Source organism: Synchiropus splendidus, chromosome 13, assembly GCF_027744825.2.
Source record: "Synchiropus splendidus isolate RoL2022-P1 chromosome 13, RoL_Sspl_1.0, whole genome shotgun sequence".
Taxonomy (NCBI): Eukaryota; Metazoa; Chordata; class Actinopteri; order Syngnathiformes; family Callionymidae; genus Synchiropus; species Synchiropus splendidus.
In genome coordinates, this window is record NC_071346.1 from 15993086 (window position 1) to 16005151 (window position 12066).

Below are 12066 nucleotides of genomic sequence, written 5' to 3' on the forward strand. Positions count from 1 at the left end.
AATGAGATTGTGAGCTACAGAAGTGAGAGGTGTTGGTGTGAACAATACTCACATTATAACAACAAGATTTAGGCATTGGTAATAAAAAAATCAGGATACATTTGACTTGCTCATTTCTTTTATTCTACTCAACCACGTCATGCATAGGGCGGCACATTACACAGCAAAAGGTGCCTCACAGAAAAAAAAAAGTCATCAGGGATCATCACTCTTCATCATGTCCTTTCTGGAAAGAAGCGAAAAAAATCCATCATTTTCAATATTTCTCGTCACTTTGAATATGTGTGAAGGGCACTTAAGATGATTTTGTAGCTTATCTCTCCAGTATTTGGGCCTTGGACTACATGTTGTGCACCACATTGAACCCAATGTCATATGTCAGATCTAAAATATTTGCCAAATGGTTAATGTACCTCACAAGCACTTTCTAGCTGCTTTCTAGTTAAAAATGAATTGCTGCTCTACCTCAAAAGAATATTCTATATGAGCTTGAAGGACAAGTTCCTTGGACCGTGCACAGATGGGTTAGTTGTTAGTTGTAAGATAGTACTGTAAATGATCAAAATGATGATTCATTTTGAAATGATATGCGGTAGCCTCACCCTTGAGCCCACATCGCGACTCTTGGCCCGCAGCTTGTTGACCTGCGACTCGGCAATGTCTGCTCGCTCTTCAGCTTCATCAAGCTCGTGTTGAAGCTTACGACTCTTTGTTAGATTACTGTTGGCTTGCTCCTCCTTTTCAACATAAATTATGCATTTGCTTTCTTAGTCGGTGTTCTGCATTGAACAGCCTCGTGCCTTTACTTACAGCATCCTCTGCAGCTTTCTTGTAGGATTTGACCTTAAGTTGGAGCTTGTCCACCAGATCTTGAAGGCGCACCAAATTTTTCCGATCTTCCTCATTCTGTGTGAATAAATCAAGATTTCTTTTTTTGTCTCTGTAATGTGAAAAGCATGTCGATTAGCTACCTGATAAGTGAGCTCTTTGATGCGTCTTTCATATTTTTTAATTCCTTTCAGAGCGTCGCCAGCCTTCTTCTGTTCACTTTCTACCTCATTTTCCAGTTCTCTGACCTCAAAGTACAGGAACAAATTGTTACATTCTTTTGTAGTTATAATTTTGCACCAAAGGTATTACCCTGGCCTCAAGCTTCTGGAGCTGCTTCTTTCCTCCCTTCATGGCGATCTGCTCAGCTTCGTCCAGACGGTGCTGCAGGTCTTTGATGGTTTGCTCCATGTTCTTCTTCATGCGCTCCAGGTGAGCACTGGTGTCCTGCTCTTTCTTGAGCTCCTCAGCCATCATGGCAGCATCAGTGATGGCCTTTTTGGCCTTCTCCTCTGCATTTCTACACTCCTGGACTGCATCTTCAACCTCAGTCTGAAGCTGGGATACATCAGCCTCCAGCTTCTTCTTTTGGTTTATGAGACTTGTGTTCTAAATGACAGATACAGGTCTTTGTTTTGCAATACTTCAGGAGACATTGTGACAGTGATCTAAGTGATCATTGGCTGACCTGTGAGTGCAGTAGCTGAACTCTCTCAGTAACATCCAGAAGCTCTTGCTCAGCAAGTTTGCGACTTCTCTCAGTTTGCTCAAGAGCAGCTCTGAGTTCCTCCAGTTCTGCCTGTTGCAGGTTATTGCGTCTCTCAACGATTGCAATGTTCTCCTTCAGGTCATCATTGGCTCGTAGAGATTCATCCAGTTGCAATTGAATATCCTTGGAAAAAACTTTTTTGTCAACATTTTGGGGAGAAAAACCAAGACAAAATTATTTTCTTTTTATTACTCATAGCTACCTTCAGATGAGCATGAACAGACTTGAGCTGCTTTTGGGCCTCAGCTGCCTGCCTGTTGGCTTGGCTCAACTGGATCTCCATCTCATTCAGGTCTCCTTCCATCTTCTTCTTCAAACGTATGGCCTCGTTCCTGCTGCGGCACTCAGATTCCAGTGAACTCTGCAGGGTGTCAATATTCCTCTGCATGTTCCTCTTGAACTGCTCCATCTCTTCATCTTTCTCCACCAGCTTGCGTTCAATGTCTGCCTTCACCTGACTGAATTCCAGTTGGGCTCTAAGAATCTTACCCTCCTCATGCTCCAGTGTTGCCTATCAAATAAATAAAATCAAATGATTTAAAGGGACATTATTTGGAGTAACATATGTCATCAATTAACCTCTGCTTCCTCCAAAGCAGTTTGTATCTCAGTCTTTTCCTGTTCCAGTACTTTTCTTATCTTCTCAAGCTCATGAATATTTTTTCCTCCTTCAGCAATTTGCTCAGTGAGATCTGATATTTCATCTGAAAACACACAAAGAATTCTTGAAAAAAACGGTCTGCATGTTTTCTACTTGACTTTTTCCTTCTCACCCTGTAGGTTCTTGTTTTCTCTCTTCAATGTTTCAAGGTGTTCAAGAGATTCTTCATAAGAGTTCTTCAGCTTGAAGAGCTCAGTGCTCAGCCCTCTGGCTTCCTTCTGAGAACTCTCCAATTCACACTGTGACTCTTCATATTTCTGTTTCCATTCTGCCAGGACCTGAAATGTGAGTGTGTAATGTCACACCCGGAACCTTTATTAACAATAGTAGCTGTAGTCTCAACCTTGTCAAAGTTTCTTTGCTTCTTGTCCAGGGCAGCAGCAGCAGCATTAGATCTCTCCACATCGACCATGAGATCTTCGATCTCATTCTGCAGTCTGTGTTTGGTCTTCTCCAGAGAAGAGCATTTAGCATTGACTGCCTCAACAGCCTCCTCAGCTTCCTGGAGACGCTGGGCTAACTTCTTTCTGTGACAGTCAAATAGAGTGGTTTTAGAAATGTCATTGAATCTGTATTTCACTATAATAGCTTACTTGGCCTCCTCCAGTTCCTCGGTCCTCTGGATAGCATCAGTTTCATACTTAGTCCTCCACTGAGCCACCTCGGAGTTAGCCTTGGACATGCCACGCTGCAGCTCACATTTGGCTTCTTGTTCTTCCTCGTACTGCTCTCTGAGCAGGTCACAGTCATGACGGGCCGACTGAACTGCATGTGCTAGTGCATTCTTGGCCTGGAATGATAATTCTTTTTAAACCTGTGCATTTCTTCCCATGAAGTACCTAAGAAGCTACCTTCACTTCCTCCTCCAGCTGTCTTTTAATGTCTTCGATCTGCTGAGTGTAGGATTGTTTTCCTCTGGTCAGTTGGGACACCAGGGAGTCCTTCTCCTCCAGCTGCCGAGCCAGCTCCCCTTTTTTGAGAGAAAAAACTGGTGTCAGTCACCTTTAAAAGACGCTCTTTCTGAGAACACATCACCATTTTCAGTTTGCAGTTTGGCCTTCTGCATGGAGAAGTCATTGATGGTGCGCTGCCCTTCTTCTGCTTTCGTCTTATATTCGTTCATCTGGTCTTCCAGAGTACGACACATTTTCTCCAAATTATTCTGAAAAAGAGAGAGTTTCTCTCGTTCCATATTTGGTGAAAAAAAGATCCTCAACTTTACCTTTGACTTCACAATATGTTCCATATTGGAAACCACGTCATCCAGTTCCAGGCGGAGCTCGCTCTTCTCCTTCTCCAGTTTCTGCTTGACTCTCTGCAGGTTATCGATCTGCTCTCCGAGGTCAGCCACACTGTCGGCCTGTTTCTTCCTCAGTGTCGCAGCAGTGGACTCGTGCTGCAGAGTGGCCTCTTCGAGGTCTCTGCGCAGCTTCTGGAACTCGGCTTCCCTCTTCTTGTTCATCTCAATCTGAGCAGATGTTGCTCCGCCAGCCTCCTCCAGACGCTCACTGATCTCTTCAAGCTCCCTTGCCAAGTCAGCTCTCTGCTTCTCCACTTTGGCTCGGGCAGCTCGCTCTGCCTCCAGCTCTTCCTCCAGCTCCTCGATGCGAGCCTGCACCAAAACACACTGTGTTCTCACAGAATCCTACCATTGTGCAACTTCTTATTTCCATTGAACACTACCTGCAACTCCTTCAACTTTTTCTGGAGCTGGGCACTCATGACCTGCTCATCTTCTATTTTACCATTTAGTTGGCTGATTTCGAAATCTTTCCTGTTAATCAAGATTTATTTCATGTTAAAACACTTTATTAATTCAATATTATATATATGTTTTTCAGTACTTCTTCAGCCTCTCTTCCAGCTGCTGTTTGTCGTTTTCCAGGTCCATGACACTTTCATGAGCCAGTTTCAAGTCGCCTTCAAGCTTTCTCTTTGACCTTTCAAGATCCATCCTCACTTTTTTCTCTTGCTCAAGGGATCCTTCCAGCTGTGCAGGAAAGGGGGAACAATATTTAAATGGCACTAGTTCACTGTTATATTTGTATTTTGTTCACACACATCATCGACTTGCTGTTCCAGCTTGGTCTTGGCCTTGGTCAGAGTGTTGACTTTGTCTTCTTCACTCTGCAGGTCATCCAGTGTTTGCTGGTGGGCTTCCTGTAATGCTTTCTTCTCCTTGGTCAGCTTGGCAATGATCTCATCCAGAGCTGCCATCTCCTCAGTCAGGTTTTTAACCTGTAATATATCAGAGAAGCATCAACTTCTGTCACAATGAATTGTGAATACATTCTTAATCAAACAATGACTTACCTTATTCTCAGTGGCATGCTTTTCTTTTTCCACTTTTGCCAAAGTTAACTCCAAATCATCAATGTCCTTCTTTAGCTCAGAACATTCATCCTCCAGCTTTCTCTTTTTTGCGGTCAGCTCTGCATTCATTTCTTCTTCATCCTCCAGTCTCTCAGTGAGCTCTTTAATTTTGGCCTCCAGCTGTATTTTGCTCTTGATCAGACCTTCACATCTTTCTTCTGCATCGCATAGATTGTCTTGCTCCTGTTGATCAAGTAAGTGTTCAGTAGTTCATGAATGAAAACATCAAAATAGTGTAACTTACAGCTTGAACTTGAAGCTGCAGGTCGTTCTTCTCTTGGAGAAGTGTGACCATTTTTTCTTCCAGTTCCTTTTTTCTAGCTTCTGATTTTGCGAAAGCTTCTTTAAGCTTTGCAAACTCTTCCTTCATGTTCGCCATTTCCTTTTCAGTTTCTGCAGACTTCAATAAAGGTTTGATTTTGAAGTACATCTTCATCCAGGGCCAATTTTTCACCCCCATGAAAGCTCGGATGTTCCACTGGATCACAAGTAGTGCGTCCCTGTGAACAGGAGTTTAGAGGATTTATGGCTACTCAAAGTCCTGCAGTTTAGTTAGTTTTTACCTGCGTTCCACAATCTTCTGGAATTCAATTCTTGCCAGCACACCTCGAGATCTTGCCTGGATCCTGGTTATAATGAGAGCTAGTCGATCATCTCGCATCTCTTCGAGCAGACCCAGGAGCCCAGCTTTGAAGAACACCTGATTTTTTATTTGAATTTAGTATTCTGAAACACTGAGTTCTGGTAGATAATACGAATAGTGCTGCACTTCACCAACACTTGCCTTGGTGTGTCCCAACTTGTACTGGTTATGGTCGATATCCAAGGAACCCAAAAGCTTCTCAGACGCTTTTTTATTGTCAATGAATTGTCCCTCAGGGATCGCACTCGGGTTCAAGATACGATACCTTTGCAAGAAACATCCAAAATATTGTTATTGCTAGTTCGTTCCTGTTTCATAAACATATTGAGTAATAGTGATAGTAATAGTGAATTTAAACCAATTTAATCTAGCTTATTTTCTGTGTTAGGACATCATTGTTTTGCTTTTGAATGAATTTTGAAAGCACCTCTGTTTGAAATCTCCATAGAGGATCCTGTTTGGGAAGCCCTTCCTGCAGATCCTGATGCCTTCCAGCACACCGTTGCAGCGCAGCTGGTGCATCACCAGAGGGTTCTCCATGGCCCCAGGAGTCTTGGTCTCATTGGGGATGATGCAGCGGACAAAGTGAGGGTGAGTAGACCTCAAGTTGGTCATCAGCTTGTTCAGGTTCTCCTGTAAGTTGACCCAGCTTTTGAAAATACTCTCAAATTTGCCACTGAACTTAAGCAATGAAATATTCGGAATTAATGCATCTTCACTTTACCCGGTGCAACGCTGACACTGTTTGGAAAGATGAACCCTTTTTCTTGCTGCCACCTTTGCCCTTTCCTCCAGATTCCTGAACTGAAGATAATAATTTTGCATAAACATTATAGACTGAATGAAACCACATATTTAGCATATTTCTGATCACAAACCTGAATCAGCTCCAGCATAATTTGCAAAAAGGATGGCTAACAGTTTCAGATTAGACTTCTGGTAAAGTCCAACAACCGTCTCATTCAGAGGATCCTTGTTCTTCACCAGCCAGTTGTTGATGTTATAATCAACGGTGCCAGCGTAATGCATCAGGGCAAAATGAGCCTCTGGTTTTCCCTTCACGATTCTGGGCTTCTGGAAATTTGCAGATTTCCCCAGATGGTTGTCGTAGAGCTTTGCTTTGAAAGTGGCATCACTGGCTTTTGGGAACATGCACTCCTCTTCAAGGATGGACATGATGCCCATGGGCTACAGAGAACAGTCTTCAGTATGTGTTTCCATGATAGTTTTGTTGCATAACTGTCAAGGTGTCGTACCTTTTCAATCAAGTCGATACAGGCCTGCAGGTCCATTCCAAAATCTATGAAGGTCCATTCTATGCCCTCTTTCTTGTACTCTTCCTGCTCCAGCACAAACATGTGGTGGTTGAAAAACTGTTGCAGTTTTTCATTGGTGAAGTTGATGCACAACTGCTCGAAGGTGTTGAACTGTAATTACATTGTCAGAGTAATCATAATTTTAGTGTATTTTTTTCATTATAATTTTGCAAATGTAATCTGAATAATGTAAATATTTCAAACTCACATCAAAGATCTCAAATCCAGCGATATCCAGTACTCCAATGAAGTACTGGCGAGGTTGTTTGGTGTCTAGCGATTGGTTAATACGAACCACCATCCATAGAAACATCTTCTCGTACACTGCCTTGGACAGTGCTCCAACTGCATAGTTTACCTGTGGAGTGTGTCAGTTGGAGATTTTATTTGCTCTGTTAAAATGTTAAGCTTATCTTACCTGAGCAACATTTTGTCCCTTGGTGACCCACTCATTCCCAACTTTGACTCTCGGGTGACAGAGACCCTTGATGAGGTCGGCAGAATTCAGGCCCATCAGATACGCAACTTTGTCTGCATCTGTGGAGCAGAAGTTTTTCCCATATGTTCTCTAATATATGTCAGTATTTGAATGTCAAAACCTCCCATGCACAAGGTTGTCTTTACGTTTGCAAGTCAAAGGTACTTCCCTTACCCTCGGTGCCGTCAGCCTCAGCCTGCTCCTCCCTCTGCTTCTGTTTAAACTTCATATTGCCGTGATGCATGATGGCACCAGTCAGCTTGTACATGCTGTTCTTCTCTTCTTGAGTGAACCCCAGCACGTCAAATGCTTCCTATTAGACAGTGTTACATATTATACACAGTATATTAACACAATTGCCTTGAACACAACTTTTCGATCCATCTCCATCAACGACGACAATAATAGTTTGATCAGAATAAGTAAAGTAAAGACTACAATTGTAAATGAATAATGTAATTACCTAAAGCAATAAAAATATATATGTTTCACAACTGTAAACACTCCAAGCTTACATCTGTGGCCATCAGCTCCTCTGAATCATTAATGGAGGCTACTGTTGTCTCTCCTTGGGAGATGAAGGCGTAGTCATAGGGGTTGTTTGTGATCAGCAGCATTTCTAAAATGACAACCAACTTCAGTTAGTTGTTTGATGAATAGTAAATGAGTTGTCCACTCACCCAGCAGCTCCGGCTTTTGTTGAGACAGTATCTGGTAGAAAATGTGGTAGTCTCTCTCAGCCTTTAGCTGGTAGGTCACACGAGACTTTTCTAGGAGGTCTATTGCAGACACAAGATGTGTTTTGCTGGAGAGTTGTGGACCACTAGATGTCATTGTTGTCTTTTATAGGTTGCACTTACATGTCTCAATGTCAGCTGACGCCAGCTTTCCTCGATTATCAAAGTGAATACGGATGAATTTGCCCTATGGATAAAAAAGAAGCCGCTTTTACCAAGATGTATTTTTGATTTATTTAACTGGCGACTCACAAATCTGGAAGAGTTGTCATTCCTGATTGTCTTGGCGTTACCAAAGGCTTCCAATGCTGGATTAGCCTGGATGATTTGATCCTCCAGAGTGCCCTGTTACCAAATGAAACTTGTGTAAAATTGATGCTGTATATTATTATCCTTAATATATTTAAGGATATCTAATTAACCTTCTTCTCCGCAGCTGGGTCTTTTTTCCCAGAACTTGGAACCGCAGCGATGCTGGCAAAGTACTGAATGACACGCTTGGTGTTGACAGTCTTTCCAGCACCGGATTCTCCACTGTGCAGAGCAAAAAAGTATTTCTCAATGAATGAAGACATGTGACTGGTTTAAAAAGGCTAAATAGCTTACGTGATCAGGATGGACTGGTTTTCTCTGTCTGAAAGTCATATTATGAAAGTGTTTATAATTGTCTCTTGAAATTTTATTTGAATAGCAATGATCGCCTTTGTACCTGCCAGCATGTACTGGTAGGCGTTGTCAGAGATGGAGAAGATGTGAGGAGGAGCTTCACTCCTCTTCTTTCCTCTGTAGGCGACGACCACCTCTTGGTTGTAGACTGGCAGCCACTTGTAGGGGTTGACAGTCACACAGAAAAGCCCAGAGTAGGTCTAGATAAAGACACAGGATTGTAAATATTTGAATGAATGTGATGGAACGTAGCTCCAGAAGCTGTGCACCCACATAGATCATCCATGCTGCGTAACGCTCTTTGAGGTTAAACAGCACAGCAGGCTCGTGGAGGAACGTGAACATAGCCATGTCTTCAATTTTATCAAACTTGGGCGGGTTCTGAGGGTGAACATCGCACTCCTTCACCGTCACCGTCTGCAGAAAGATGCTCCAGCGTCATCCTTGTCAAAACATTCCCCCCTGCACGACTCGCTTACCTTCCCCAGTTCATTTTGCACAGTGACTTTGTCACCTTCTCGACTGATGATGGACCCCTTCACAAACTCAACCTCAGGATCAGGGACGAAGCATTCCTTCTTCATGTCGAATGGACGAGTCTGAGCCTCAAGACGCTCCTTGTCTGATTTTCTCAGATAAGGAGCAGCAGTCCCAAACTCCTTCATGGCTGCGTCACCCATTTTTCACCTGTTACAGTTTAAAATTCCATTTCAATTTCAAGTCACATAGTTTTATGTTCCTCTGCTGATTTTGTTGGTCACAATTGTTAATATAAAATATTTTTCTTTCAATCGACATAACATTTAAACATGTTAATGGGTTGAATGAATAATCTCTGCTGTTCCACTACCGCTAACATACAAGTACTCCAGGCCTTAAACCGTCCCGATGTTGAAGAACAAAATTTGGTTTTCAGTTTTCCAGACAAAATTTGCAACATTCCGAAAATCACAATGTCATAGTTAGTTTGCTTACCTTGGAGTCTAAGCTTCAATCACACGATGTGATGGGCGTCACGACTGGGAGCAGTTTGCGTTCCCTCTAATAAAGGTGGTTCAGCGACCAAATAAGGCGGCATTTTTTGCTAGAAATCTTTGCTTAATTGGATAGGATGCCCTGCTGCTATTTCTTGCCCTCACCTTGTGACAAACAAGGATGAGACACATAGATGGCCCAACAGAGGGGAGGGCAAGAGGTGGGGATCTGGAGCTAACTCAATATCAGATTACTATTGTTTGATCCATAATGATTTTCAGAAAAGACTTTGAGTTTGGAGTTAAATTGATTTCAGAGTTGAAAATGAATTAATGATCTATTCTCTGACAATCAAGTGTGTGTCCATGTATGTGATACATTCTTCTGACCAGTTGAAGCAGTTTCCACAGACTACATTTCCATATTGGCTCTTCCGATAATGGCCAAACATTGTTTAACATGCCTCATGTCAGAAAGTATTCTAGTTATGTGTTTGGTGTAGAACTATCTATGATTGTTGTGTTGGCTTTTCATTTTTTCATGTTTGGGTTTTAGTTTGGTTATTGTATATATTAAGTTAGTTTGTTGTGGCAGTGAAGCAAAATGAAGAAAGACGTGTTAATTCTAGTCTCTTTTTTTGTGAGCACTCATAATTGGTGTGGGGCACGTGGCGTAGATGGTTCATGAGACTTGTTAAAGGGATAATTCGTTTTTTCCATCTGCTCATGTCAGGTCTTGTAAACTATGTTGAAACAGGAGACATAAGGCACATGGTCTCTTCGTCACACTTGGTCTCAAAACTGTTGACCAAGATCATGTTAAATAAATGAAGTATAGTCATGTCATAAGATGCTGGTGACTGGAGGGTCGCAGCTGAGACAATAAAGGGTTGCAGCTGTTGTGCAGTGAGAGCTCAGGTCAGTCACTGAATTTGCACCCTGATAAGGCTGCCCTTTGTCTCGTCATGACTATGGCCTTGAGGACAAAGATAACCTTGTGAAATTCTTCGCTGGATTGTTCGTCTAAATGAGAAGGACTGCGCTTGAGGGTGGTGACATGATTAAACAGACATCTGATGCAATGAGGGAAGAGGAGAAACAGGTGAAAGTATATATAGATTCAACATGATGTGCTCCTCAGGTATGTGCTGAATGTTGGACCTTTCTTCCTTTCTTGAACAATACTTCTTCGTGTTAGGATATAAAATATTTGCGTGTTGCAAGTCACTTGTTCTATTGTTCACGCTATTGTTTCAAAATGACCAAAATAAATAAAAGTAATACTCCTCTTTTAAAAAATGAAAGCGATGCTGTGTTTTTATCAACATAAAAATGTGACGAACTTTGTATCTCAGTCTGGTAACAATTTGACCGATTATGAGACATTACATATGATTTATAATCTGAATTAAATAATGTAAACAATAATCACTAAATAAAATATGACATTGAAAATAACTGAAGACCTTAAACATGCAAATAAACAGCGGGTGACTTTCTCAGGAATATATTGGAATAAAATTCATTTTGTTCATTTTCACATGTGTATGCAATAAATAAAAATGATAGTCAAAGTAATATATATATATATATATATATATATATATATATATATATATATATATATATATATATATACATCATTTTTTGTACGTGTCACTATTTAGAGTCTTTCTTTGGTTCTTTTCAAAAATGAAAAAGAGTATAAGAATCACATTCTGATAAAAACTGAATTACAAAATAAATAAGTGGTTCACAAATTAGAAGCTTAAGTTTCTTTTTTCTACTTTATTGTTGCCCCGGTGAGTCTGTATCTTCTGAAATGAGTATTTCACTCAAGAAGCTTTCCATCCTAAAGGACACAGTTGTATCCCTCAAATTAGAAACAGTTGATGATGACACCTGATTGGAAAAATTCAATTGTTGACCCTGGGGAATGGTGAAGCTGTGCAACAGGCATAAAGCTTCACAGTGTCAGTTGGGATATAAACGGCAGTATCTCTTTGTACGTGGGTGTGAACAATATTTTTGCCATCTTTCAACAGATGTAAGAGGAGCTGTGTTCCATCAAGGACAGCAGGCGTTCCCAGGTGAGTGAATGTGTGAAGTGAAGAAATGACTGATCAAGGTCAGACTGCTGTCATTGCCATGTGTAAATACACTGTCCACTTTTAGGGCTCTGACAGTTAAGAGCTGGAGCACTGTTGCTCACTCCCTGCTGCAGACAAATCTCTCTCGGTAAGCACCAATGTTTTTCGGTGGATGTGAAGCAAAATACAACATTTGAATGCGTAAGTCGTATGTCTCTCAAATAACTGTGTAATACATACTAAATGCATGTTTTAGAAAGCAATTGCATTAGATTGTCCTACGTTTTATTAATGAATTAATTTATTTTTTACGCTTGAATGAGACTATTTTGTGGTTCAGTTTAAAATGTTCCTGATCGGAAGTTAACGGTCACTGGTTCAGAATATTTAGATAAATTTTGACTCAAGTTGTCCATTCTTTGACGCATGCAAATTCCAGTGGCTGTTTGGTGACACTGATTATTAAGGTTGGCCTACATGCACCTGGAATAAAAACTATGAAGTTGCGATGCTGTTTGAAGGAGATAAATG

The 12066-nt window shown here is 41.3% G+C and overlaps 1 protein-coding gene and 1 long non-coding RNA gene across 14 annotated transcripts in view; one reads left to right on the forward strand and one right to left on the reverse strand.

The window, feature by feature from the left end:
• LOC128769140 (uncharacterized) overlaps positions 1–12066 on the forward strand; it is a 57694-nt gene that overhangs the window by 13876 nt on the left and 31752 nt on the right. For 12 of the 13 annotated variants that reach the window (XR_008416355.1, XR_008416346.1, XR_008416353.1 and 9 more), the window contains 3 exons: positions 5723–5865; positions 11491–11535; positions 11621–11683. This is a non-coding gene — a long non-coding RNA (uncharacterized LOC128769140). The remainder of the gene's footprint in view (positions 1–5722; positions 5866–11490; positions 11536–11620; positions 11684–12066) is intronic. The other variant, XR_008416354.1, reaches the window with a different exon arrangement.
• On the reverse strand, positions 106–9599 carry LOC128769136 (myosin-7-like). The gene is made up of 38 exons (XM_053882479.1): positions 9447–9599; positions 8951–9158; positions 8745–8888; positions 8515–8671; positions 8412–8439; positions 8228–8339; positions 8058–8150; positions 7929–7992; positions 7749–7847; positions 7584–7687; positions 7243–7381; positions 7009–7127; positions 6799–6948; positions 6531–6701; positions 6153–6462; positions 5999–6078; positions 5702–5907; positions 5416–5539; positions 5195–5331; positions 4876–5131; positions 4572–4814; positions 4320–4496; positions 4103–4248; positions 3942–4032; positions 3481–3870; positions 3294–3420; positions 3110–3228; positions 2852–3048; positions 2602–2785; positions 2371–2536; positions 2177–2301; positions 1800–2108; positions 1517–1720; positions 1141–1437; positions 972–1076; positions 811–906; positions 603–737; positions 106–226 (listed from the first exon to the last, which is right to left on the reverse strand). The coding sequence occupies exons 2-38, from the start codon at positions 9149–9151 to the stop codon at positions 206–208; spliced, it is 5826 nt and encodes a 1941-aa protein (XP_053738454.1). The 5' UTR covers positions 9152–9158; positions 9447–9599; the 3' UTR covers positions 106–205.

Excerpts from the sequence above, each read along its gene's own strand:
- LOC128769136 (XM_053882479.1), bottom strand. The coding sequence starts at position 9,151 with ATGGGTGACGCAGCCATGAAGGAGTTTGGGACTGCTGCTCCTTATCTG. Across the intron at positions 7,848-7,928 it reads GTCAGCTGACATTGAGACAT|ACCTCCTAGAAAAGTCTCGT; the intron begins GTAAGTGCAACC and ends TGTCTGCAATAG. Across the intron at positions 2,109-2,176 it reads CTGCTTTGGAGGAAGCAGAG|GCAACACTGGAGCATGAGGA; the intron begins GTTAATTGATGA and ends TTTATTTGATAG.